At 48.1% G+C, this 27,702-nt stretch overlaps 1 protein-coding gene across 1 annotated transcript in view; it reads left to right on the top strand.

Annotated features, from left to right (window-relative positions):
- The window catches only part of Ror2 (ROR family WNT receptor 2), a 152,820-nt gene extending 125,906 nt beyond the window's left edge, over positions 1–26,914 (top strand). Inside the window, exons 3-9 of the mRNA XM_090324388.1 lie at positions 4,774–5,061; positions 6,297–6,327; positions 16,531–16,658; positions 19,264–19,578; positions 20,784–21,029; positions 22,779–22,981; positions 24,415–26,914. Of these exons, the coding sequence (XP_090180514.1) occupies positions 4,774–5,061; positions 6,297–6,327; positions 16,531–16,658; positions 19,264–19,578; positions 20,784–21,029; positions 22,779–22,981; positions 24,415–25,866 (2,663 nt within the window). The 3' untranslated portion in view covers positions 25,867–26,914. The remainder of the gene's footprint in view (positions 1–4,773; positions 5,062–6,296; positions 6,328–16,530; positions 16,659–19,263; positions 19,579–20,783; positions 21,030–22,778; positions 22,982–24,414) is intronic.
- The last annotated feature ends 788 nt before the right edge of the window (positions 26,915–27,702 follow it).

Raw genomic sequence — 27,702 nt, 5'->3', positions numbered from 1 at the left:
AAGCCCACGGTGCGTATGGCCCAGAGAACAGCTTAATTTCCTGGGGTCCTCGGGGAAAAAAATTATGGAAATCACAGAGTTAGATTTTGTAGGTGTCATGCAGTAAGCTTTGCCCATGTGAAGAGTCGGGTGGGGACACAACAGGAAGATGTAGATACACTATGCACCACAAAAGGGCACCTTGAAACAGGAAATCCTCGGAAGCTTTGGCATTGGATTACGCTCAACACATAAGTACCATGTTAAAGAGTCTACTCAGAAGTGGGTAAGTCTGTCAGGTTCCAGTCCTTAAGCCTATAATCCTAACTACTCAGGATGCTGAGAGCTGAGGATCAAGATTTGAAGCCAGTTTGGGCAGGAAAGTCTGTGACACTCTTATCTCCAATTGACTACCACAAAGCTGCAAGTGGAGCTGTGTCTCAAGTGAGAGAGAGGGAGAGAGAGAGAGCGCGCGCGCCTTAGGCAAAAAGCTTAGCAACAGCTCTCAGCTGAGATCGGGGTAAAAGGGAATCTTGATGGAGAATAAGTACCTTATAGTTATTGATTGTACTTAGTTTTGGATATAGTAAGTTTTTTTCTCAAGAGGAAATAAAGCTTAGGATAAAAGTTGCTTATTTTTGGAGATAAAGGAATTTACATTTTGTACCTTATTGGAAGACTCTGCTATCTCTTTGCTGCTGCAGAAACTATTATGTTGGCTAATTCAGAGTCTTAGTCTTTGACCCTGAGCCAGAGGGGGAATGCATGGATTCCACAGAGCTGCAGTCTATGGACAAGACTATACAAAGCTAGGAGATGGCAGATTTGAAGCTTGAGAACATTTGCCTTGTTTGTCCAGGAAGGTGAGAAGAGAGCTTTCCTTGAACCTGACTCTGGATGGGAAGTGCCTCTGGAAAGCAGAGTTCAGTTGCTAGAAATCCAAAGCCAGAGAGTTAAAATAAACCTTGGCATTGCTTGCCAGAGGAACCCAGTTTTCAAGGGATTTCCCCCAGGAAAACCAGCTCTAGAATGAAAAATTACAAAGCACTCGCAGAGAGCCACAGGATGATTGGCAAGCAGTAAACAATAAAGCCAGAGGGCTAGATAAAAAGAAAGCAATGAAACCACACACAGATGATGGCAGCCGGTGGCTCATGCCTGTAATCCTAACTACTCTGGGGACTGAGGTTCAAAGCCAGTCCCGGAAAGAAAAGTTCATAAGACTCATGCCTTCAGTTAACCACCAAAAAGCCAAAAGTGTAGCTGGAGTGACAGAGTGTCAACATGAAGTGAAAAAGCTAATTGGATTGAGGGAGGGGGTGGAGGGGGAGGGGGAGAGAGAGAGGGAGGGAGGGAGGGATGGAGGGAGGGAGGGAGGAAGAAAAAGAAGGAAGAAAGAAAGAGAGAGGAAGGTGGCAGGCAGGCAGGCAGGCAAGCAAACAAAAGGGACAGCCACCCCTAAGAAATAAAGCAAGGAGAATCAAACAGACCTTCTAGAAAAATAACATTATGGTGCAAGAATATAGAAACTTACAGAACATCTGGCAAACAGCTAAAGATACAAAGGGACTGGATATAAAAAGTGGTTGGATAGTATAAGGAATCAGACCAAGACTATTACCACCTATCTAAAGGAAGAGTTTACAGAAGAAATAATGGAAAAGTGAGAAAGATCTTTTGCGGATCTGATAGAGTGCTCTCAATGTAAAGGAGGGCACTGATTTCTAGGGAGGCTAAAATAAAATTATCCATCCTTATTAATAGAGGCATCAGAGTGGCAATGATAAAGAGGATGCATTAAGAGTAGTCTGGGCTAGACACCATTGGCTCATGCCTGTAATCCTAGCTATTCAGGAGGCCAAGATCTGAGGATGGCAGTTGAAAGTCAGTGCGGCAGGAAAGTCTGTGATAATCTTATCTCCAATTAATCACAGAAAAAGCTGGAAGTGGCACTGTGGCTCAAATGGTAGAATGCTAGCTTTGAGCAAAAAGGAGGTCAAGGACAGCTGGGAGTTTGAGCTCAGCAAGGGAGGGGGGTGAGGAGGAAGAGGAGCCTACAAAGAGAAGTTTAGACAATTTGCAATCATGGGCATGATTTTCAAGAGTCACGAGATAAGAATTGTTTGGGATTCTATACCCAGCTAAGTTATTCTTCAAGGTGGAAGTAATAGTTAGCTTAGATTCAGCTGAAGAGTGTGTACAGGCTCAGTCCATTATCCAAGGGACAAATGAGTTCAGGTTAACCTAGGAGAAAGGAGGAAGGTGCAGGAAGGTGCATTGGTGAAGAAATAATTGATAAAAAGTTGGAAGATTTCAAGGATCCCTAGAAGTAAAAGTCAACAAAAGGCCAAGGGGCTGGTGGCTCAGGAGGCTGAGGTCTGAAAAAAATCATGATTTGAAGCCAGCCGGGCAGGAAAGTCCATGAGACATTTTATCTCAAATAAACTGCCCAAAGGGCAGAAGTGATACTGTGGCTCAAGGACAGCACCTAGACCTTGCATCCAAGTCTCAGGACCAGCAAAAAGAAGTCAACAGTATTAGTTATCATTGATGACTTAAAAGCAGAGCATATCTAACAACGGAGAAGCAGTCATTGAAGAGCTAGTTTGTCGCACGCATGCATGCACCCATGTGCGCGTGTGTGCGTGCGTGTGTGTGTGTGTGTGTGTGTGTGTGTGTGTGTATGAGAGAGAGAGAGAGAGAGAGAGAGAGAGAGAGAGAGAGAGAGAGAGAGAGAGAGAAAGAGAGAGAGAGCCATAAGAGTCCTATGAAAAGGGCTTGAGCTACCTTCTGAACTATAGGTTAAATAAGGGGAGAGGCTGCTTCTCAACCTATAGCTAGCCTCAGTGGCATGTGCCTGCCATCCTAAGTTATGTGAGAGGTTGAGATTGAGAGGATTGTGTTTCTAACTTATCCTGGGCAGAAATGTCCATTAGATTTCATCTCAGGGGAAGATGCTAGACATGGTGTAACAACGATTTAGCATATACCTTATTTTGAGTGTTACAAAAAATGGCTTGAGGTATATAGAAAAATATTCATAGGTTAGATGCAGACACCGGGCCATTTTATATAAAAGGCTTGAGCAGCTGTGGATTTTGGTATCCCAGCGGGTCCTGGCACCCATCCCCCAAATAATAGCAGTGATTTAATCTTAAATTCATTTTCAGAGGGTGCTGTTACAATTAGTTTTGCTGACACAAATTCTTCTACTCACAGTCCTTTCCTGACGTTAGTATGCCCCATGAGAAAAGGGATTTTAGTTTGCATGTTTATCTTGAGAGAGTACCCTGTTGGCCTCACCATATACAGATATGTGTGTGTCCCTTCGAATACACAGACACATGCACGTGCATGTCCAACCACATATCCACAAGCACACGTACATGTCCCTGCATGCCCATGAGCTTGTGTACAAGTCTGTGCACACATCCATGTGTGTCCACGTATCACTCTTCCTTATGTGCCCCCAGACTTTCTTACTCTCTCTGGCTCCATGGTGCCATCCCAGAGATCCCGATGGCTTTCCTGGAGCCTCTGTGTACTAGAACAGCATTTCCAGCTCCCTCTCCCCCTGCCCCCCATAGGAACCAGCTAGGGGAATTTTAAGACCTTATCTTCCCTTGAATAAGGGAAGCCTTTGCTGTCCCTGACATGGGTGGCAGCACACAGCACCTGCATCCTTTCTGCCCTCCTTTCTGTTCCTTTTGCAGGACAATTGACAACCTTCTTTGGGACAACTTACGTTTTGCCATACATTTTACTTATTGTGGCGTTCTGCTACAATCAAGTATGACACTGACCTCATATTGGCTAGCTTGGTTAGAGGTAGTATTTGGAAAAGGAAGTACAGTTGAACTTTGTTGTTTCCAGATGGCTTATATGCAAATTTACCTAGTCATTAATTGGTCTCTGTGATCCTCAAAGCGTGATTGATGCGGTCACAGTCTTGCAGGGATAACCCTGTGTGTACTGCAACTGAGCCTGACCCAGATGGCCTTCTGCTTGTGGGTTATTGTGAACATATGTCCTTCTGTACCTAGTGTCCTATCCTTCGCAGTGTTGTGGGGTTTTGTTGTTGCTGTTACTGTTTTGATATTGGCACTGGAGATTGGAATCATGGCTCATGCTCTCACTTGTCTTTTTCTCTTAAGGCTGGCACTTGAGCCAGTTCCATTTCCAGCTTTTTGCTGGTTAATCAGAATAAGAGTTTCCTGGTCTTCCCTGCCTGGGCTGGTTTCAAACTGGGATCTTGAAGGTTCAGTCTCCTGAGTAGCTAGGATTACAGGCATGAGCTATCACTGCCTGGCTAGATTTGGGCTTTTGGTTAGTGTACTCCTTGCTTCCAAGAGCCCAAGGCATCCCTTATGTGTGGACAGGCAGAAGGCTGCAATGGGCCTTCCAGAGACAATGCTAGTAGAGAAAAGCCACAGTCAGGCTTGACTTCCATGGCTGGAAACTTGATGTCACAGAATCAACAAAATATACTAAATTTGTGCAAAACAGAAACATACAGAAAGCAGTTAGGCATTAGCTAGTTGCCAAAAAATGTTATGACCAGAGACTTCAGAGCCTGATCCATGCTACCCCCAAGAGGAGGAACTCAGAGTCTGCAGGAACTTCTAGAATGGGGTACCCCTAGTGCCTGCCTCTAGAATTGGTAACAGGTGTGGGCATAGTGGGTTCCTTCCTTCCTTCCTCCCTCCCTCCCTCCCTCCCTCCTTCCCTCCTTCCCTCCTTCCCTTCCCCCCTCTCCATTTACATTTCTTCATTCTAGACCCTTGTCCTTGGCAGGTTACTTTCTGAATTTTCTGGAGCCTGTAAACAACATCACTATTGTCCAGGGCCAGACCGCAATTCTGCACTGTAAGGTGGCAGGAAACCCACCCCCCAGTGTGCGGTGGCTAAAGAATGATGCCCCCGTTGTGCAGGAGCCCAGGCGTATCATCATTCGGAAAACAGAATATGGCTCTCGACTGAGGATCCAAGACCTGGACACCACAGATACCGGCTACTACCAATGTGTGGCCACCAATGGGGTAAAGACCATCACTGCCACCGGAGTCCTCTATGTTCGGCTGGGTGAGTGGACACCGTCAAAACAAGTTAATAAGCCAAGGAATGTTCATAGGTAATGAGAGACAGATTCATTTGCTGCTTAAAACTGAATACACACAGGAGAGATCGATAAAACCATTCCCCAAGGCCTTACCCATTGTGTGCCAGATCACATTAGATCTGTTCACTATGTAATTACTAAGAAAGGAAAATAGGTTCAGATGGAATGGTCTGTGAATTCATAGCATATAAACAATTCCCCGACAGCTGTTGGTAACTCACTTCTGTAATTCTAGTTGGTCAGGGGGCTGAGATCTGAGGACTGCAGTTCAGAGCCAACTCAGGCAGGCAGGAAAGTCTGTGAGATTCGTAAAAAGCCAAACGTGGAGCTGTGACTCATATGGTAGATCACCAGCCTTGAGAGAAACAGCTAAAGGACAGTGACCTGGCACTGAGTTCAGGGCCCAGTACACACACACACACACACACACACACACACACACACACACACACACACACATACACACACACACACAAATCCCAGACACGCAGGTGGCAAGATGGGAAGGTTGGTGGGAGGGCCTCCGTTCTAAGCTTAAGTCTGGGAGTAGTCTTGAGAGCTCATAGGGAGACTTTTCCAGTCTATGCCTTGGTTCTAGAAAGCTAATATAACTTCTGCCCAGCTAAGCCTGATCCAGCTGGGCAGGAGCGCAGAGCAGAGGCAAAATTTGGATTTTTGCTTTACTGTCAGTCCCAAGGCTTGAACTCCAGGCTTGGCCACTGTCTCTGTTTGTTTGTTTGCTTGAGGCTATCACTCTACCACTTTGAGCCACAATTCCAAATCCAGTTTTCTGGAATTTCACAATTCTTGTCCAGCTTGGCTTCCAGCCAAAATCCTCAGATCTCAGCCTCCTGAGCAGCTAAGATTACATGCACGAAGATACAACTTCTGCTATTTACTCTATGTCACAAGCATGAAGATTCCAAAGTTTGGAGAATGTCTGGTAATGAACCCCTCCCCCAGGCAACAGCAAAACTTCTGAAAGTATCTCCAGAAAAATATCCTCATAAACTTGAGCATACCCTTCTCTGTTCCTGGCTTCCAGGGCCTCAGGCTTGTCTTCCTCACCAAGACAGGGGACAGCCAGCAAAGATGACGCTCTGCTCCCACCCCATGCTCACCATTCTCCTCACTTGAGCAAATATGTGTTTTACATATTGGAATGTTAGTAACTTGTCCTATTGCTTTCTCTCTTTAGGTCCGACTCACAGCCCAAATCATAACTTCCAGTAAGTATCTACTTTCCTCAAACCTTTCTCTCAACGCTCCAAAGAGTTCTGTTATGTCCAAATCCTAGTTTTAACACCTAAAAATTGGTTTGTGCTGGATTTGCTGTAAGCAAGGCTGGGATTCACTTGAAACAAAGGTGACAATGCTTGTTTGGTGTTGGGAAACTGACATAGTTAATGGTTAGTGTAAATTGAAAGGAAAAAGAAAACCAGCATAAAACCAAGAGTTGATAGCTGAGTGCTGGTAGCTCACCCCTGTAATCCTATCTACTCAGGGAGGCTGAGATCTCTGGGGATAAGTCAGTCCTGGCAGGAAAGTATGCTTATCTCCAGTTAGCTGGCAAAATGCTGGACAGAGCCATGGTTTAAATAGTAGAGTGCTCGTCATAAATGAACAAGCTGAACAAGACAGGGATTTAAAAAAAGAAAGAAAGCAGGTAGAAATGGGAAAATCCCTTGTCTCCTGGGCTGGCTTTGAATCTGTAGCCTCTTATCTCAGCCTCCAGAGTAGTTAGGATAACAAGAGTAATAACAAGTAGTTAGGATAACAAGGTGGCTAACCTGTTTGCTAATTTTTAATAATGTAGCTATGGCCTTAAATGTCTCTGGGTTAGATGCTGGATATCTTTTTGATTGTTGTGTGACTTGTTCGATGGTAGTTCCTTTTAATGCTTTTTGCCTTGAACTCAGCCTTTTCTTTTTTCTTTTTTTTTTTCCTCCTAATTTTATGAACTTTGAAAGGTTGTTCAAGGGAGTTACAATTTAACATGTCCATTTAAGTGTCTAGTGCGTCTTGATCAAAGCCATCCCTTTTGAACTCAATCTTAACTAAATAGTTGCACCTGCTTTCTTTTTATTTCCATTTGCCAGAACCTTCTTTTACTATCTTGTTCTCTCACACACATCCCTCCCCCATTATAAACCTTTTTGTGTTCTCTTTTATGTAGGTGTCTTGTAAGTCACATTTAACTAGATTCCCCCCCCCTCCGGAGATCAGGGAGGGAGGCTTTCCAGCCTAAAAGCACTCACCCCTTAGAACTGTGAGTGCTGTTTTAATCCTGCTGAATGAAAGTGCTTATCCAGGAATATGGCATCTCCAGGGAGATCTCTGTGTCCTGCAGAATTGCAGATGTGCTCTCCCTGGTCCACCAGGTATGGCCAAATTGCCCTCCTCCTGAGCTAAGGGACACTTGGTCCCAGGCAGTACCCAGCTTCTCATTGCCCCCATTTTTGGGTGTGAGGTACTATCACAACTCACCAGTGTCTTGGGTGTGAAGTAGTAACCAGAGGTAATGTTATGTGGAGTTTCACTGATTAATGTGAGATGAACACGGTTCTGTTTGTGTAGTGGCCTTTGAATTGCCCACTTACACAGCCTTTCCTTATGATTTTTAGATACTATATTTGCAAGTTCACTTGGCTTTGTTTCATTTAAGTCTAATGCTACACCACTTGAGTCATCCTTGCACTTCTGGTTTGAAAAAAAATTATTATTAAGTAGTTGTAACAGAGAGATTATAGCTTCACAGTTCTCTAAGTCAGGTTATTAGCATACTGCTTCTTAATTAATGTCACCACTTATCCTCTCCCAGTTCCCCTAGCCTATCCCTACCTTTAAGTTGCGTACTTTAATTTTATGTAATGTACATTGAATATAATGGCTGGATTTGCTCACGTTTCCTCTCTTCATTTGGCTCACCCGTCCCTCTCTCCCTCTCTCCCTCTCTCCCTCCCCCCCTCCCCCCTCCCTCTTTCCCTCCCTCCCTTCCTCCCTTCCTCCCTTCCTTCCTTCCTTCCTTCCTTCCTTCCTTCCTTCCTTCCTTCCTTCCTTCCTTCTTTCCTTCCTTCCTCTTTATCTCTCTTTCATTTCTCTCTCTCATTAGTTTTTCTCTCTCTTTCTTTCTCTTCAAACTATGATCCTCAGATCTCAGCTTCCCAAGTAGCTAGGATGTGAGTCACCAGGGCCCAACTTCTAATCATTAAATTTCATATCATCTCTCTCCTGTGAAATTTCTACACATCGTGCTCTGCCTTGAGATTTTCTGTTTTGTTCCCATAGCCTGTGATCCTAGAACATCCTAACAGCGAAGCTTTAAATATTCATTGCCATATGTAAGATAAGATACCCCCCCCCACACACACACATGCTTACTGCTATGGGTTAGATTCTCTCCCTGTCCAAACCGCCACCCCAAATTCTTACACTGAAGTCCTAACCCTGAGTTGGGAGATGGGACCTTTAAGGAAATCATTAAGGTTAAATGGGTCCATAAAAGTTGGACCTGGGATTCAATAGAAATATCTTAATCAACAAAACAGAAGTGGAGGGAGTATCAGGGGAAGAGCATAGACGAGTGATGAGAGGAAGTGTGAAGAATATAGTCATAATTTTAATGCATATCCTGTGAAATGAAGAAAAGGGGAGGGGTAGGGTTGGAGGGAAGATGCATTGTTGGGGGGTGGAGGCCTGGCTCAGTTGGTAGAGCAAGTGCACAAGAGTTTCTGATCTTCCCTCCTCGGTCCAGGTCAGACGTTGTGTCCTCTCGGTGGAAATGGAGAAGTGGACACTCACTCACTGTGGAGCCCCGGTTTCTCTCTGTGCAGAGTGTGACAGCTCCGGGCTGTGGGTTCTCACACAGCCTGAGTGGTTGACACAGACTCTCTCCCCACCCCACAGTCTGCTCAGGTCCACACATGTGGGCCCTGGAAGCCGATCAGACTCCATCTGCATGTTGGAGAAAGTGGGATGGGTCTTGTGGGAGGTGAAGGGATTTACTGCCATCAAAACATTTTACTCATCTATGTTCAGTAGGTAGTACAGGCAGTGTAAAACAAAAGGCTTTGAGAAAGGGCAGTCTCTCCATGATAGAACCTCAAAGACCAGCGTTTATTGTCATGTTACTCAGGTACCAGGTTGCGCAGTGCCTGGGGCATTCACACGAGGTGTGGATCTAACCTTGTATAGGTAGGCTTTGTTTTGCTTTTTGCATGAATAGTGGCCAATCTTCACGATTCCAGATCCATCTACACATGCAGATTGCAGGGTAGGGGTGCTCTTTGAAGACTTAGCATCGCACAGAACTCCCTTGAGCCACTCCAACACTTCTGGCTTTTTTTTTTGGGGGGGGTGTGGGGAGATGCTTAATTCGAGTTAAAGGTCTAGCCCACTTTCATGCCCAGATTGGCTTCTAACCTTGATCCTTAAATCTAGCTAGGATTATAGGTGTGAGCCACCACAGCCTGGCTGGCCATGTTGTTCTTTTGAACGATTAAAATTGCACTGATTCCTGGAGGAAATCACTTTCCCTGGGGCCCACATCTTAGGTCCTCTTATTTTCGGACTTAATCTCCATGTACATGCTTCCCACTCTGGCATCTCCATTTCCACTTATCTCCTCATCTCCAGACTTTATGGGTCTCCCTCACCACAGAAAGCACGTCTCCACGTGTCTGACTCAAGGTCTGGGCACCCAGAGCACCTCATGCAGAGCCTGGCTGGCTTCCACCTCTGCCTCCTTCCCTTGCTGTTTTTAGGGAATTTTAAGTCCAATTTCTTTCTTTATCCTAATTATAGGAAAATAGCACTGGAAGAAAAAAAAAAATTGAAACTGCCAACTGGCAAGCTAGTAACTATACAATGACTCCAGCGGAAACCAAACGTGCTTCATAAACATATTGAAATAAAAGAATGCTAGACCATTAGATGTCAAATCTATGGACCACCAGCCTTCTCAGGCGCAGCCCAAATCCAAAAGAACAACAGGGAGCTGGAATGCAAGGAGTTGGTGCCACTTTGTTGTCAGAGGTCTTGCTTCTTTGGCAAATGTAACTCTTTTTGTTTTGTTTTGTTGTTTTTGTTCCAGTACTGGGGTCTGAACTCAGGGTCCAGGAGCAGCCCTTTAGCCTTTTCACGTGAGTTAGTCCTCTAGCTAACTAAGGAGCTAACTGATGGCTAATTGGAGATAAGTCTCACAGACTTCCCTGACCCAGGCTGGAATTCTGACGCGCACATCTCAATTTTCTAAGTATATATAGCCGGGAATAAGCCACCAGTACCTGCCATGAATACAGTTTTATTTCTTCCTATCATTTATCTATCCCCCTGTCCTCCTCCTCCCCTCCCCACCTTCTCCCTTCATTTTTTTTTTCTTATGGCTTCCTTCTGTGATGTTAGTATCTCAGTAGAAATGTCAGACAGACATAGTAGGAACAAATGCCTGTATCTCATCTGCATTGTTAGAGGAAATGTGATTTTAATTTCACCATCGAGGATCTCCATTGAGAGCTTTGAACTGGCACCCTTTTTATAGATTAAGTTCTTTAATTGCCTTCTTGAGAGTTTTCGTAATGAATGAATGAAAGTTTACTTTTTGTCAGTGCTGGTTTTCTACTAACCAAGGTAATGATATGAGTTCTCTGTCTTTTTTTTGTGATTATCGTGAATCAATATGAGGTTGAGGTAACCTTGTTCTGTATTGACCTCATTTGGTCCATTCTGTACTTGTTATGTTGTCTGTAGATATTTTACTAGTTTGCTGCTTATGAGGAAGGTAATTCTCAATGAGTGTGGAATATAATGAATGACCTGCTGTTTGTTTGTTTGTTTATTGGCAGTTCTGAGGCTTGAACTCAAGACCTAGGCCCTGTTATTTAGCATTTAAGTGCCGCTAGCACCCAGTAATAATGTTGTTCTGATGTTCTTGCTAGAGATTTGGATCAGAAGTGCTAGTGTCATCATATGAATTAGAAAGTGTTTTTTCCCCCCTGTATTTTCTCTTAAGAGTTTGGGCAAAACTTCAATGTTTGGCAGAAGTTTTTGGTTTGGCTTATGAAGTTGGGGAAGGATTTGTTATTCTTTTTGTTGTTGTTGTTGTTATTATGACTTCGAGTTTCTTAAGCTGGTTTACGTCTAGTCTGTGATTTTTCTTTTTTTCTTTCTTTCTCTCCTCCTCTTCTTCCTCCTCCTCTTCCTCCTCCTTCTTTTCCTCCTCCTCCTCTTCCTCCTTTTTCTTCTTCTTTGGGCTTGAACTCAAAGCCTGGGCACTATTCCTTATTTTTTTTTTTTATTCAGTGCTAGTACTCTGCCATTTGAGCCACAGCTCTACTTCTGGCTGTTTCCTTTTTTGGGGTGTGATTAATTGGGGTCTTATGGACTTTTCTGTCCAAGGTAGCTTCACACCACAATTCTCAAGTCTCAGCCTCCTGAGTAGTTAAAAGTACAGGCATGATCACTAGTGCCCAGCAGATATCCTATTTGCATTAATTTGGGGGTGTTTTATGTTTCTTAGGAAATTTGCCATTTGGTATAAAGTCCTTGGATCTCTCTCCACTTACTGTGATTTAGCATCTATGGAGTCTGGTCATATCCCTGTTCTGTGCTGTCTTCACATTGCTAATGTGTGTTTTGCCATTCTTACTCCTCCCAAGCCTTCTAAGCCTTAATTCTCTAAAGAACTGATATTTGACTTTCTAGATTTTCTGTTTTTATTGTCCACTCTTATTTGTTAGTGTTTTCTTCTGTTTTATTTTGCTCCTGTTCTACAACTTTCTTACAGTGCCAAAAGCTATAATTTCCCTTTTTAATTGCAGCTTGTAGGTGCTTTCCAAACATTTTTCATACCCCTTAGTTTTCATCTTTTCTGTCTTATATTTTTGTGGTCAGATATGGTTTTTTTCTTTCCATTTTCTTCTTGGACCCATAGGTTGCCAAATGTTTGGAAAGTTTCTCAATATCATTTTGTCATAGCTTTCTGATTTAATACTGTGTACTCGCAGATTTATGGGTTGGCTTCTCATAAATGTATTGTGAATGTTTTATGGCCAGGCACATGATCTGTTGGGGCGAGTTTCTGTGCACATGAAAGGTCTGTGAATGCTCTGGCTAGACATTCTGGGTCAGGGAGAGTGCTTACCATTGCCTTGCTGATTGTTTTGCTCTGCTGATCTACCATTTCCTACTTTAGTTGTTGTGTATTTTTCTTTCACTGTGACTTGGGTTTAAAAAAACCTTCCTGTGATGGGCTCTGAGTTTTGTAGTGATAGTGTGCTAAATTTCTGTCAGATCATCTTAACTCAAAGGAATTAAGTTCTCAACTGTGTTAATGTAGGTGGTCCTTTCTTTTTCTTTTTCTTTTTTTTTGATCAGTCCTGGGACTGGAATTCAAGGCCTGGCCACTGTCCTTGAGTACTTTTTGCTTAAGGCTAGCCATCTGCCACTTGAGCCACAGCACCATTTCCAGCTTTTTCTGTGTATGTGGCACAGAGGAATAGAACCAGGGCTTTGTGCTTTCTAGGCGAGCACTCTACCACGAGGCTATGTTCCCTACCCCTAAAGAAAGTAGCTGGTTCATTTTTTTGTCTTTTTGATTTGCTTCATACTAAGTCAAAGGTTTAACATCCTCTGCTTGGCGTAGGCACTGGGACTTGAACTCAGAGCCTGTGCTTTTGGCTTTTTCATTCAAGACTGGAGCTATGCCACTTGAGCCATAGCTCCTGTTCTGGATCTTTGCTGGTTAATTGAAAATAAGAGCCTCACACTTTTCTGCTCAGACTGGCTTCAAACTTTTGAAGGGAAAATCCTTGAACTTCATTCCTTACTTGTGTCTTGAAATTACCTAATCCTTTCTTCACAATGGGTTTTACCTTTAGCATTTACTTGGGTCCATTCCTAAGTCTTCTCAATCCTCCCTCCTCTCCCTCTCTCTCTCCCATTCTCTTTCCTTGAGAGCACTTTTTTTCCCCCTTCAGTATGGTAGTTCCTTTGTCCCTAAGGCTTCTACTGCTGCAGCCTCCTCCTTCCCCTCCTCCCCTTCCTCCACTCCTCCTTCTCCCCCTTCTCCCCCTCACTCTACTCTCGCCCCTCCTCTACATGAATCTTCTTCCCCAAAGCCACTTACTTGTCGGCCTTTCTTGTCCATGGTGTCATTAGATCTGGGGTCACGCCTGGCACCATTTAAAGGACAAGGGGTTTGCAGACTGAGTTTGCATCATGTTGGTGTCATAGCATCCTTATCACTTAGATTGCTGGGGAAACTTCAGATGTCAGATTCTGTTTCCTTAGTCACCATGTGACAGCTTTGCTTGAGCCCCTAAGCTATGCAGCCTAACAACAAAACAATATTTTTTGAAAGAAGAAGGGAGTGACTCCTTTTATACTCAAAATTCAAAAACCTGAATAATGCCATTAGTTTTGCTTTGTTTTCAAGTTGTTGTTGTTGTTTTTACCAGTACTGGGGCCTTGAACTCAAGGCCCTCAGACTTCCACTTGACTTTTCTTGCTCACATCTGGCACTCTACCACTTTGAGCCATGCCTCCTATGTGTCATTTCGTTGGTTAATGGGAGATGGAGTTTTGTGGACTTCTGCTTAGGCTGGCTTTGAACCACAGTTCTTCAGGGATCAGCCTCTTGCTAGGATTACAGGTAGGAGTCACTGATACCCAGCTTCTATTGAGATCTTTAAAGTTCAGATTAGAAGTCCAGGATGCCGAGTGGGCATTGGAAGACATGTTGGGTTGAGATCCTCCTTACAGCTTCCTGTCATCTGACCCCACTGCCCTTTCCACACGGTTGGCCACCTGGCAGCCGGCCTCTGAGGAGAGGCATGCAGTGATTCCTCAATCTTCTCCTTGGATCTTCTAGGAGGATAAATTGTGCCCCCTTGTGGGGGTTCACAACAGACAGAACAGAACCTTGCGCTCTGCTCCTAAGTTGATGTTAGACCAATCATGTGTGTTTTCCTATGTGGGAGGCGTGTCTGGAGCAGAGGCGGCTTTCATTCATGTGAGTTTCTGGCTCAGCATTTAACTCCAGCTCAAAGAGGAAAAGAAGTTCCCGCTGAGCTCACATTCTAACCACACCTGCTATTAGCACACATGTTTTGGGTTCCTATGTTGAGGGCCCCAAAGATACATGGTCAGTGAGATTTCTAGAAGGGTTCCCACCCATGATACCCCCCCTTTTATGCCCCCCCATCTCCTGCCTGCCTTCAAGTGTAGATTGTTGACATGTCTAGATTTTCTCCCTTGAGAAACATTTTCCTTCTGAGGCCTGAGAAGACAAAAGGAGGAAGAGTGCAGAAAGAGAGGATGCCATGCAGCCTTTTGTCCCAGGCATTCAGCCCTGGCCTTTCTGAGAGCTCACACGGGGCTCGGATGGGAGCAGGGAGAGTAGATATACTTGTGTAAACTGATCACACACAGATTTCATTTGGGGAATGGTCCTTAGCCCTCCACGATGGAAAGATAAATGCTCTCAGGCTCATGGGATTGGCTCCAAATTTGCTCAAACAAGATACTGAATTGTCGGGATAGGGGTTCATAAGAGGCTTATCCCGGGAACCCCAGGCTAACCCTCTGCTTTGCCTCCCTCCTCCCACCCAAATGGTAGCCCTGAAGGACCTGCTGCATGTAGCCCACCGTCTTACCTCCTTTGACAACATCAAGGGTGCATCTGGGTATTAAACCAGGGTAGGTTGTATTGGTGAAGCCAAAATGGCAGCAGGTTGTGAGAAAGGAATTTATCAGACCATCGTCCCTAGGGTTGGGAAGTGGCTGTGTCCCTTCCCCTTGGCAGATGGTCCCTATGCGACAAAGTAAAGCAGACTGCTGCCATGAGTGCCCCCCCACCCAGATGCTCCTGCACGTGTTAGGCTTTGTTTATGCCGTCTGCACAGCCGCCACCAGCCCACGTACACATGCAGCCCATCTTGTGGATTCTGGGTGGGCCAGACTTCCTGGAATCTTCTCCCACTGCCTAGAAATATAACAGAAGAGATATTTGTGTGCTGCTTTTCCCCTTTCCGGAGATTTCTGTCCTGTGGTTGAAAATAGAACGTCACAGATTAGCATTGTTTTCTCAAAATTCCCGGTTCATTTTCAGAGGCCTGTGGTAACACCTCTGGTGTGGAGGAAGGGTAAAGAGGGGCATGCCTGGTGTTTCCTTCTCCGCATGTTCAAGAACATAACCACAAGCTGTCCTCAGTGGACGCAGCACTTGACAACTTGCCTTACACTTCATACTTTCTTAAAGATACAAGTGTGCAGACATACATGACTTAGGCTTATACTCTCATTTACACGGGAGGCTGAAATCTGATGATCTTGGTTCAAAACCACCACAGGCAGAAAAGTCCATGTGATTTTTATCTCCAGTTAGTCACCCAAAAGCCAGAAATGAAGGTGTGGACTCAAGTTGTAGAATGCCAACCTCAAGTGACAAGAACGTAAGGCCCTGAGTTTAAGCCCAATACTGGCACACTCACGAAGAGAGGGGAGGGGAAGGGAAAGGGAAATGAAGAGACAAGTTTTCAAACAAAATTAAGTCTTCCCTATTGTTTTCAAATACGAGGATATTGATGAATCAGTATTCAGAGTGTCATGAGCTCAAGTGGGTTTCACTTGCCACTTTGCCGCTTGCCACTGTAAGACCTACCAGCTATTCACAATGATTCCCTGTCCTCATAACTCCCTGTGCCTTGTGTTCAGCCTCTGCCCCACTCACCACCTGTCACTCCTGTGTGTGTGTGTGTGTGTGTGTGTGTCTGTGTGTTGCATGTATGCATGTGTGCTCTCGTACTGAGGCTTGACCTCCAGTACTTGCTCTCACTTGGCTGTTTTTTTTGAAACCTCAAGGCTAGTGCTGTACCACTTGTGCCATACCACATCTTCCTTCCTGGATTTTTCCCGGTTAATTGGAGATAAAGAATCTCACAGGCTTCCATCTGGGATCCTCAGATCTCTACATCCTGAGTAGCATCGATTATGGATGTGAGTCATTGATACCTAGCCAACCTTGGATTCTTCTATGGTCTCCATAGTTTTGTCTTTCCCAGAGTGCTGCAGAGCTGGAGTGCTGCAGGATGGAAATTTCAGGTTCACTCAATTCAGAACTCACATGCCCATCATTTAAACCCCCTCCTGGTGTTTCCATGACTTGGTAGATCATTTCTCATTCACGGTGAACAACATCCCCCTGTCTGATCTCTCCGTCTATCCTCTATCTGCATGCTCAAGGACATCTTACTTGCTTCTGAGATTTGGCAATGATGAAAAAGCTCTGCCACAAAGATGTGGGTCTGTGATATGGTGTGGACATGCTCGAGGCAGTTGGATAAACACCAAGTAATGAAGTAGTTGGATTTAAAAGGGAGCCCGGGGCGGTCACGGTTCTGTCCCAATGTGCTCAAGGCGTCTGTGCTCTGCAGGGAAGACTATCAGGAAGATGGGTTCTGTCAGCCGTACCGGGGCATCGCCTGTGCACGCTTCATCGGAAACCGCACCATCTACGTGGACTCTCTCCAGATGCAGGGGGAGATAGAAAACCGGATCACAGGTGGGAGCACAGCCTTTCCTCACTTGTTAGCTAATGGCACACATCCACAGCCCCTTCTCCCTCTCCTCCCTCCCCGGCAGTCAGAAATCAGCCATCAGCAGTGACAGTTGCTACACTGATTTGCTCCCAAATCGCCTCGACGAGTATGTTTAGATTAGTGCATTAGTCCATTTTCAGTAGCCGTAATACATGTCTGAAGCTGGGTGTTTTATAAAGAGGATGTGTTTATTTGGCTCATGGTCTTGGAGATTGGAAACCCAACAGCATTGGCGCAGGTTCTGGGAAGGCCCCCCTGGCTTCACTGCAGCGTGACTGCTAGTGTCTTTGCAGGAGAATGTGCAGGAAGAAATCATTGGCAAGGAAGGAGCAGCTGGGGAGGGCAGGGGAGTGAGGGTAGGCTCTCTGTGTGTGTGTGTACTGTGCTTGAACTCTGGACCTAAGTACTGCCCCTCTATTTTATTTTTATTTTTAAAAATAAGGCTGATACTCACCACTTGAGCCACCACTCTGCTTCTAGCTTTTTGCTGATTAATTGCAGACGAGAGTCTCCACAGGCTTTTCTGCCTGGGCTGGCTTCCATCCTCCACCCTCAGATCCAGCTTAGATTACAAGTGTGTGCTGGTGGAACTTGCCCAGGCTTATTACTTTGTTATAACCCCCTCTTGAAACTAACCCCATCACCTCTTTAGCTGCGGCTAGGAAGCTCTAAGGACCTGCCCTTAGGCCCCGCCCCCTTGTACCACTATCATGCTGGGGACCAGACTCCAGGCCTTGGACCTTGGGGGGGACAGACCACATCCCACCATTTGAAAGAGCGCCTGGCATAGAATACATTTGGCCACCCTTGGCTTTCTGAGATACGGTTTCCTACGTAGGCCAGGCTTGTTATGTATAGTCATAGTCATCGTTAGCTTGGCCAAACCATGTGGGCTCAAATATGGTTCTCATTGTCTCGGCTGTCTCCAGTCAGAGGCTAGCCATACTTACTCTGCTCAGTCCCTCCCTTGTTCTGCATTTCCTGAAGCTCTCCATGAGCCATATTTGGTTCAAAGGTCCATGGGGCCTGCCTTCAGCTGTTTGGGAGCGACAGTTGCCTTCTTAACCTCTCTGTTCCTCAGGCAGAAGGACTAGCATGATGGCTCTAGTGCCCACAGAGGGCGGGGCAGGGCAGCTACTCCCTGGATCTTTAGTAAACCATGCCAGTCAGCTCCTGGGTCTACTCAGTGCCATGCCTATTTTATAGACTGTGTGCACATACCTTCCCTATGTGGAGGGAATGGTATCACGTTATTGTGTACAAGACAAAGTTAGAAAGGATCTAGTGTGAGCCACAGTGAAATGGTAAGAGAGGGCTCCCTCTCCCAGGCCCTGCTGCTTCTGCAGATGCCTCAGGGGCCCTGGAAATAAATGGCACCATTGCCACCTGCTGGCTGAACTTAGTACGTCACACAAAAAATCCCTGGAGGAGCACTAAATTTCCACATCTGGGTTTTCTTGCTGTGTCAGAGGACACAGTCTCCACAAAATGGGTAGACTAAGCTTCTCCAGATCAGTGGTATAAGCAGTACAAGGGGCAGGGGTTAGGGTGGGGGGGAAGGGGGCATCCCTCTCTTTCCCTCTGCTCCTGTCACATGGTACCTCCTAGGACACTTCAAATCTCTGACACCCAGAGCTTCAATTCCTCTTGCTACTGCTTCTTTCTTCCCCCCCTCCCCACACACAGATCTTACCTAGATATGCATCCTGATGCCCTCCCGGCCTCAGTGCCCATCAGCACACCCGCTTTCCCTTCTCCTGCCCCTCACTCCCCTCAGCCATGAAACACAGGGCTCCAGTCCCTCTTTGTGGATACCTTTATGTGCCCTATGGTTTCTGGACCTGAGCAAGCCTGGAATACTGGGAGGATAGGGCTCAAGGACTATCTGGACTGTCTTCTGGAAGTCTTCATCCTTTTAGGCTCTGTACCCCTGTGTCTGCAGAACCCCTAATCAGGTCCTTAGAAGATGGCTGCTGTGCCCAAGAGCTAACTCTTCCCATTATGAAAGAGGCGTCCCTGAAGAGCTTTGGGGCCTGCCTTTTCTTCTTTGTTTCCAAGTTTATAAGAGAATTCCTCATACCAGTCTCTGCCTCTAATCAGAGAGGTCAGATAGGTGTCCCCGGCCTGCCTCTGGGAACCCCTCTAGGATTGCCTCCCCAAGAAGAGTGACTGGAGATTCATGCTGAGTGGGAGTCGGGCAGGGTGTCCAGGGCTGGTGGAGTTGGGAGAGTGGGTGGGGTGGGCTGTACTGGGCTCAAGGTTGAGGGAAGGGTTGAGCAGGTATGGGAGGGTGTGCAGGGGAGTGTGGGGAGAGGGGTTGAAGGGCAGGGCTCAACGCCATTGTGAGTCTAAGAGCAGGTGCGCTCTGGCAGAGGCCAATGGACTGAGTCGGAATGGGTCTGGAGGTCTGAGGTTGGCATCTGGGAAGGAGGCAGGGTGGCGCGTGTAGAGTCCCAGGCAGAGGCCTGGAGGGAAGGGGCTTGAGATCAGAGTCCTGGGGTAGGCGTTCCAGATGGGAGGAGCTGCAGGTCTAGCCTGCCTCTCATGGAAGTCTCTCCCCCTCCATAGCGGCCTTCACCATGATCGGCACCTCCACGCACCTGTCGGACCAGTGCTCCCAGTTTGCCATCCCGTCCTTCTGCCACTTCGTGTTCCCGCTGTGCGACGCGCGCTCCAGGGCGCCGAAACCCCGCGAGCTGTGCCGGGATGAGTGCGAGGTGCTGGAGAGCGAGCTGTGCCGGCAGGAGTACACCATCGCGCGCTCCAACCCGCTCATCCTCATGCGCCTGCAGCTGCCCAAGTGCGAGGCGCTGCCCATGCCCGAGAGCCCCGCCGCTGCCAACTGCATGCGCATCGGCATCCCCGCCGAGAGGCTGGGCCGCTGTGAGTGCCAGGGCCCGAGGCCAGACCCTGGGGTCCCAGGCTCCCCCCACTGGAGCCTCCAGGGAAGCCCCGCTTCTTCCTGGAGCCTGGGATCTCCCATCTCCAAAGCCCAAGTGGCTTGGCACCTGCCTGGAGTTTGAGGAGAAGGGCCAGTTTGGGCCCCATGGTCCCCCAAGCATGTCGAAGCAGGGGTAGAATTCTTCAGAGCCCCAGGCCTCTGTGCAACCCGCTTGGGGGTCTGCAGGGGATGCTCTTGCCCATTTACCTCCCTGGCAGAGTTTGGCTCAGTGCTCTTGAGCTTGAGGAAGCGGGGTGGGGGCGCCCAGGGGTGTGGAAGGCCCAGCAGAGTGAGGAAAACTCACTTGGTCAGTGAATGCTTCAGGGTTACTGCCATCCGTGGGGCATACCATCCAGCCCTGAAGTCACTTTATCCAAGGCTGTATCCAGCTTTTGTAGCCAGTGCGGGGCATCCAGGAACATTCAGGCTCTGTGCAGCCAAGGCCTGGTCTTCAGACTCAGTCTGCAAGACTTCCCCTGTGCAAGTGGCCGAGGCTCCTGCTTTCTCCACACTCTCCAGGGTGGTGAGGTGGCTCCCTGCCTCCTGGAGGTGGGGTGGAGGTCGTGACAAAAATTAGGCACCTCTACAACAGTGCATTGGATAAAATAGTATACAGGCCTTGAGCAGAGGCATGTGGCTCTGAGCACTTCTGTGGAGGGGGAATTGGTGTTTTGTTCTCACAGGTAGCTGAGCCAGGATCCTCCAGGGCAGTCGTCACCCAGATCTCAGGGCCAGGCTTAGATCTACCCTTGCCATTTGCTCACGTGGATTTGGTTTCTAGGACACGTGATCCTGACCTTGGGTCGATGTCTTTATTCTGACCCTGGAGGTAGAGTGTGGGTACCAGGATGCTCCCCAAGGCGGTTTCAGGGCCTCAGAACAGCTAGTGACTAGCCAACTTCTTCCTTCTTCCTCAATGGCACCCTCCATGTCATTTGTGAGCCCAGGACTTGATGAAGACATGTCTCAACTGCTTTCCTTGATCTGGGTGTTAAATCCTTGGGTCTAAAATCGTTTACTCTACAATTCTTTGGTTTTGGCATATGTGGGAAGGTAGTTTGTCATGGCTCTGTGCAGCCTTTGGGGGAGGTGAGCTCTGCGCCCGAGAGGGCTGTTTCCCATCTAACACTCTGCCTCTCTCTCTCAGATCACCAGTGCTACAACGGCTCTGGCTCAGATTACAGGGGAATGGCAAGCACCACCAAGTCAGGGCACCAATGTCAGCCGTGGGCCCTCCAGCACCCTCACAGCCACCACCTGTCTAGCACAGACTTCCCTGAACTTGGAGGGGGACATGCCTACTGTCGGAACCCTGGAGGCCAGATGGAAGGCCCCTGGTGTTTTACGCAGAATAAAAACGTACGCATGGAACTGTGTGACGTACCCTCGTGTAGTATGTATTCTCTCTCTCTTTTTTAATAAATGTTGACTGTTGAGTTGGCCTGTGATGAGAGCTTTAGGTCTTGCCATGAAAAACTGAGGACCTGTCGTCCCATTGTGTTGCTATAATCATTTGTTTTATGTAAAGCTGTTGTTGATTATGAAAGTAGTGTGGGCTCATTAGAGGGTATCTTGAAATCTAGAAAATTCTGAAAGATTCTGTGCAAGCCATCCCTACTTTCTTAGGCCTTCCCTCAACCCCTTTTCTGTATATGGTACTAGTATGACATAGAAAAAATAGAATTTGCATCTGAGTACAGGGGCTCCATACCTGTAATCCTAGCTATTCAGAAGTCAGATCTGAAGGTCATGTTTGAAGCCAGCCTGGACAGAAAAGTCTAAGGGACTTTTTTGTTTTTCCCCCATAGGTCTTGAACTCAGGGCGTGGGTATGGTCCCTGGGCTTTTTCACTCAAGCAGTAGCACTCTACCATTTCGAGCCACAGTGCCACTTTTGGTTTTCTGGTGGTGAATTGGAGATAAAGTCTCACGGACTTTCCTACCCAGACTGGTTCTGAACCATGGTCCTCAGATCTGTCTCCTCAGTAGCTAGGACTACAGGCGTGAGCCACTGGCACCAAGGTCTCTACGAGCCTCTCATCTCCAAGTAACCAACAAAACTCAAGAAGTGGTAGAACATCACCCTTGAGAAAGAAAAAGCTAAGGTACAATGCCCAGACTCTTAGTTCAAACCCCAGTATTAGCACAAAAAAGAAAGCAAGAGTGACAGGAGGGGAGCCTTATCCTTGCAAATAATCCCCACTCCCCTACACCCCCCTCCTCAATCCCAAAATCTTTGCAGTTTTTCCTAGATCCTTTAGAGGGAGACAAAGATTGATTAAAAACCACTGTAGGGCCAACTGCTGGCTGTTTCACTTTGCTTTTAAAGCTTCTTTGTCGCCTGCTTGGAGCTGGTGGCTCATGCCTCTAATCCTAGCTACTTAGGGGGCTGAGACCTTAGGATCATGGTTCAAAGCCAGCCTGGGCAGGAGAATCAGTGAGACTGTTATCTCCACTGTACCACCAAAAAGCCCAAAATGGAGGTGTGAGTCAAATGGTAAAGCACCAGCCTTGAACAAAAAAGCTAAGGGACAGTGCATAGGCCTTGAGTATTCAAGCCTCAGCGTGGGTGTAAACACACACACACACACACACACACACACACACACACACAATTTCTTTGTCCCTAGTATATGTTGCATGGGACAAAAGTATTGAATACTTTTGTACTTTTCCGTTAAATTTATTCTTAAGTTATTATTTTATATGAAAATACATACAAAAATCCAAACATTAATATGTGAAGCGAAGGACATCTCAATTCCTCAGGATGGAGTTGTGCTCGCCAAGGACGTGGGCATCTGAAATAGTCTCTGTATGTCATTCATGGGTCAGCAGTTGGAACACAGTTCTAACAGTGGAACACAAACATCAGGAAGGGAAAGTGGGTGTGGGTACTGCTGGCACTGAGACTCTAGTTGGCATGGTTGGTACTGAGCCCTACCGAGTTTGATTGCATTTGATGCTATAGAAGGTCTGAGTTGTACCCAGCAGGATGTTTGTTGTTAGACAAATTTTGCTTCTGTATATAATTCATCTAATATGAAATGTTTCCACCAGATGTGAGCAGTGGGCCCCTGGTGGAGAGCCCAGAGCTGACAAGATGTCCTCTGACAGCCCTGAAAGCTTCCTGTCATCCACAGGTCCCCGAGACAGCAGTAAGATGGGAATTCTATACATCCTGGTTCCAAGCATTGCCATCCCCTTGGTCATCGCCTGCCTTTTCTTCCTGGTGTGCATGTGCCGGAATAAGCAGAAGGCATCAGCCTCTACACCACAGCGGCGTCAGCTGATGGCTTCCCCAAGCCAGGACATGGAGATGCCCCTCATCAACCAGCACAAACAGGTCCCTGATTATCCTCTCACCCAACTCCTCCACCGCCCCCACTCCCAGCGGAGATCAAATTTCCCAATTGCCTCCACGCAGCACAAGATTCTTCTCTTTCTCTTCTTTTGGTGCCAGTACTGGGGCTTGATCTCAGGGCCCTGAGTTCTTGCATCATTTTCCCTTCACTTTTAGCTTTTTGCTGGGTCATTGAATTTGTCTGCCCAGGCTGGCTTTGAATCATGTTCCTCAGACCTCAGCCTCCTGAATAGAAAGGATTACAGGCATGAGCTGCCAGTACTGGGCTTAACATTGACATTTTTGAGGGGCCTGTTTGGGGCTGAGTTTTAAGGAAGGACAGAATACTAGTCTCTAACAGACATCGAAGGGACAATCCTTTTCTGAATGGTTGCGCCATTCTGAGGGTTTGCAAATGATGGAGGATGGGGGTGAGGGATGAGAACAGGTTCCATGCCCACCTCGGGCATAAGGGCTATTAGTTTACCACAGGCCTGAGGAAGTGCCATTCCCAGTTTTTCACGGTCTCTCAGAGGCTGTTGGGCAGAGTTGGTTCATTTGGCTCTTCAGCCAGGGATTTGTGAGTATTTCCCATGGCAGATAACACAGGGCCCCCTGGCTGCGCTGGCATGCTGCTCCCTTCTCAGCCTCTGAGAAAGAGAAGGGCCAGTCGTTCAGAAGAGGATATCTTGTGGAGACTGGGATAAGGTTCAAAGGATCCATACCACCTGGACAATATTTCTACCAAAAGCACATTGAACTGAGAATCTAGTCAGAGGCAGGCTGATGGTGGAGGTGGTGGGTGAGGAGGAGGCAAGAATTGGGCTGGGCTCTAAAATGACCAAATCCCACTACAGGGTCATTAAGGAAAAGAGGATCATGCTGTGTTATGTGTGTGTGGTGCTTGAGGGGAAATGGGGAGCAGTGCTGGAAAGTAGGGCGGGGGGAGCTGGCACTGAGGCTCAACTGCGAGGCAAGGGTGGGTGGAAGCAGACAGGTGCTGGCCTGCCCTGGGGGTGGGGGTGGAGTCTGCAATGGCATATTGCACTTGTTTCAGAGGAACCTCATTGGTTTCCAGGTTGGACCATGGGGTGAGAGGGATTGAGATGGAAGCATGAGCATAAAAGCTTAGGGGCGGTGTCTAGGCCCTGAGTTCAAGCCTTGGTACCTGCACATGTACACCCCCGTTGGGAGAAATGTGAGAGAACGATGAAAGTGCTAACAGTGATTTGTACTAATTGATGTGCTGGATTGAAACTCCTTTGCACAAGTCTTAAAGGATAATTAATAATAACAGAGGGATCAAGGGCCTGGAGCGGTGGTGCCATAGGCTGGTGGCATCGCAATTACGCCTCTCCGGATGCCCTGTTTTCTCTCTTCCAGCATCTTGGCAGGTGCCAGCTTTTCACTGGGTGTTTTATGTTTCCCCTTGGCAGGCTAAACTGAAAGAGATCAGCCTGTCCACGGTGAGGTTCACGGAGGAGCTGGGGGAAGACCGGTTTGGAAAAGTCTACAAAGGACACCTGTTTGGGCCCACGCCCGGGGAGCAGACGCAGGCGGTGGCTGTGAAGACGCTGAAGGACAAAGCGGAGGGGGCCCTGCGGGAGGAGTTCCGGCACGAGGCCCTGCTGCGGGCGCGGCTGCAGCACCCCAACCTGGTGTGCATGCTGGGCGTGGTGACCAAGGACCAGCCCCTCAGCATGGTCTTCAGCTACTGCGCGCACGGCGACCTCCACGAGTTCCTGGTCCTGCGCTCGCCGCACTCGGACGTGGGCAGCACGGACGACGACCGCACGGTGAAGTCGGCCCTGGAGCCCCCGGACTTCGTGCACGTGGTGGCGCAGATCGCCGCCGGCATGGAGTACCTGGCCAGCCACCACGTGGTGCACAAGGACCTGGCGACCCGCAACGTGCTGGTGTACGACAAGATGGCTGTAAAGATCTCCGACCTGGGCCTCTTCCGTGAGGTCTACGCCGCCGACTACCACAAGCTGGCGGGTGGCGCGCCGCTGCCCATCCGCTGGATGTCCCCCGAGGCCATCGTGTGCGGCAAGTTCTCGGTGGACTCGGACATCTGGTCGTACGGCGTAGTCCTCTGGGAGGTCTTCAGCTACGGCCTGCAGCCCTACTGCGGGTACTCGAACCAGGACGTGGTGGAGATGATCCGCAACCGCCAGGTGCTGCCCTGCCCGGACGACTGCCCGGCCTGGGTGTACGCGCTCATGCTCGAGTGCTGGAACGAGTTCCCCAGCCGCCGCCCTCGCTTCAAGGACCTCCACGGCCGCCTGCGCGCCTGGGGCAACCTGTCCGGCTACACCAGCTCGGCGCAGACATCTGGGGCCAGCAACACCACGCAGACCAGCTCCCTGAGCACCAGCCCGGTGAGCAACGTGAGCAACGCGCGCTACCTGGCGCCCAAGCCCAAGGCGCAGGCCTTCCCGCAGCCGCCCTTCCTCCCCATGAAGGGCCAGATCAGACCCATGGTGCCTCCGCCCCAGCTCTACATCCCCGTCAACGGTTACCAGCCCGTGCCGGCCTACGGGGCCTACCTGCCCAACTTCTACCCCGTCCAGATCCCCATCCCCATGGCGCCGCAGCAGGTGCCGGCGCAGGTGGTGCCCAAGCCCAGCTCGCACCACAGCGGCAGCGGCTCCACCAGCACCGGCTATGTCACCACCGCTCCCTCCAATGCCTCAGTGGCCGACCGGGCCGCCGCTGCGCTCTCCGAGGGTGGCACCGACGATGCCCAGAACGCCCCGGACGACGTCGCCCACAGCCCCGTGCAGGAGGCCGAGGAGGAAGGGGACGGTTCCGTCCCCGAGACCGAGCTCCTGGGAGACAATGACGCGCAGCAGGGGGACGAAGCCCAGGTCCAGATGGAAGCCTGAGCGGCCTGCAGGGCCCACCCCCGGCGTCGGGGGTTGGGTAGGGGGAGCCCGGGGCCTGGGGGGGGCGCGGGGAAGCCGGGGCTGCACGCGCTGCTTCTCCAGGCCGGGTCTCGCCTGTGGACTCGGATGGATCGGGCGAGCAGGACGCAAGGACGCCCCGCACTGTCTGTTTATCCTGGTGGTGGATCTAAAGGGAGCTGAGGAAGGAAGGAAGGAAGGAAGGAAGGAAGGAAGGAAGGAAGGAAGGAAGGAAGGAAGGAAGGAAGGAAGGAAGGAAGGAAGGAAGGAAGGAAGGAGTGGAGGGAGGGGCGTCATCTGTGCTCCATGTTGTATATGGATATTTCCAGACTTGGAGGAATCAGGGCTGCAGGAGGTGGTGCAAAGGCACCTGGAGTTTGGAGGTTCTTCGCAGCCAGCCTGCTGGCTGGGGGTGCAGGCTGCTCCTTCCCTCAGCTGCCATCTTTCCTGACTCCTATAAGCGGAGACAGGACACTGCCACCTTCCCAGGGACCCAGGAGAAAGGCTTCCGAAAGTGGAGTCCCCTTGAGTTTAAAAAGGACAAAGGACAACATGTGCCTTAACACAAACCGACACAGCCTTGTAATTTTGTGAAATGATCTTAATTATATTTGCCTTTATGTGTTGAACCCCCATTTCGGGAAGTCAAGGGAAAGTATTTCTTGGCTTTCAGATGTTCAAGAGGAAGCAATATTGTACAGTAAACAGTATTGTTAATTTTTTTTAAAAAGAAAACAATCATGTACAGACCTTAAATGTAATTTATATGGGTTTTTTCCTTCTTTTTGGTATATACCATTTTCATGGAAGTATTTTGATCTTGAATAATGACTTGGTAATTTAACTGTTTACATTACCCATTCTGGTTTCGATGGGCTGAATTTGTGTGCCACATGTAAGCCAGGTCCCTTCATTTCAGAGTCCCCGGCACACAAAGGCTCACAGGCAAGCTGTCTGTACTCTGAATAACTTGTCAGTTCTGTTTGTAAAGCTCATGGCTGGTGTATCCAATAAAGTGAAGCAGACCATTTGGCTGGCTCCCTCCAGGCTGGGAGGGTGTTGGGCTATGCTAACGCTGATGTTTGAGATGGAGCCTTTTCTATAGCTTTCAGAGACTCGCTAGGGCTGCTGGTCCATGGTAAAGTGGATATGGCAGTAATAATTATGAGAGATGAGAAAAAAGGCAGTTCCACGGCTTCTGTTTGTTTTTATGTTTGTTTGTTCTGGTACTAGCACTTGAACCCAGGGCCTCTTCAACCAAGTGATGGTTCTTCACTCAAGAAGAACCAAACACTCCATTACTTGAGCCATAGCTCTGCTTCTGGCTTTTTGTTCATTGGAGGTAAACTTCTCAAAGACTGTTTGGGAGTTTGGTCTAGTGGTAGAATGCCTGCCTAGCATGCAAGAAGACCCAGGTTCATTTCCTTGGTACTACATACAAAGAAAAAGCCAGAAATGGTGCTGTGACTCAAGGTGCTAGAGCTCTAGCCTTGAGAAAGCCCAAGGACAGCACTCAAGCCCTGAGTTCAAGCCCCAAGACTGGCAAAAAAAAAATAGTCTCAAGGACTTCCCTGCCTGGTCTGGCTTTGAACTGTGATCCTCAGATCTCAGCTTCCAGAGCAGCTAGGATTACAAGCATGAACCACCAACACCCAACTTGCCCCTTGATCTTTAATAGAAAATTTTTGTTAAGTATATATTAATGGGACATAGGAATAGGATTCAGCACGGTGGATGTACTGATCAAATCCGGGCCCTTTTGTCCACTCCTACTGCAGCTTTACCATATTTAATCACTATTTTGCACTCAGGTTGATT

Source organism: Megascapheus bottae, chromosome 34 (assembly GCF_031878675.1).
Source record: "Megascapheus bottae isolate mThoBot1 chromosome 34, mThoBot2.hap1, whole genome shotgun sequence".
NCBI classification, from domain to species: Eukaryota; Metazoa; Chordata; class Mammalia; order Rodentia; family Geomyidae; genus Megascapheus; species Megascapheus bottae.
The sequence above is the reverse complement of the archived record's forward strand: the minus strand, read 5'-3'. Positions and strand labels throughout refer to the sequence as shown.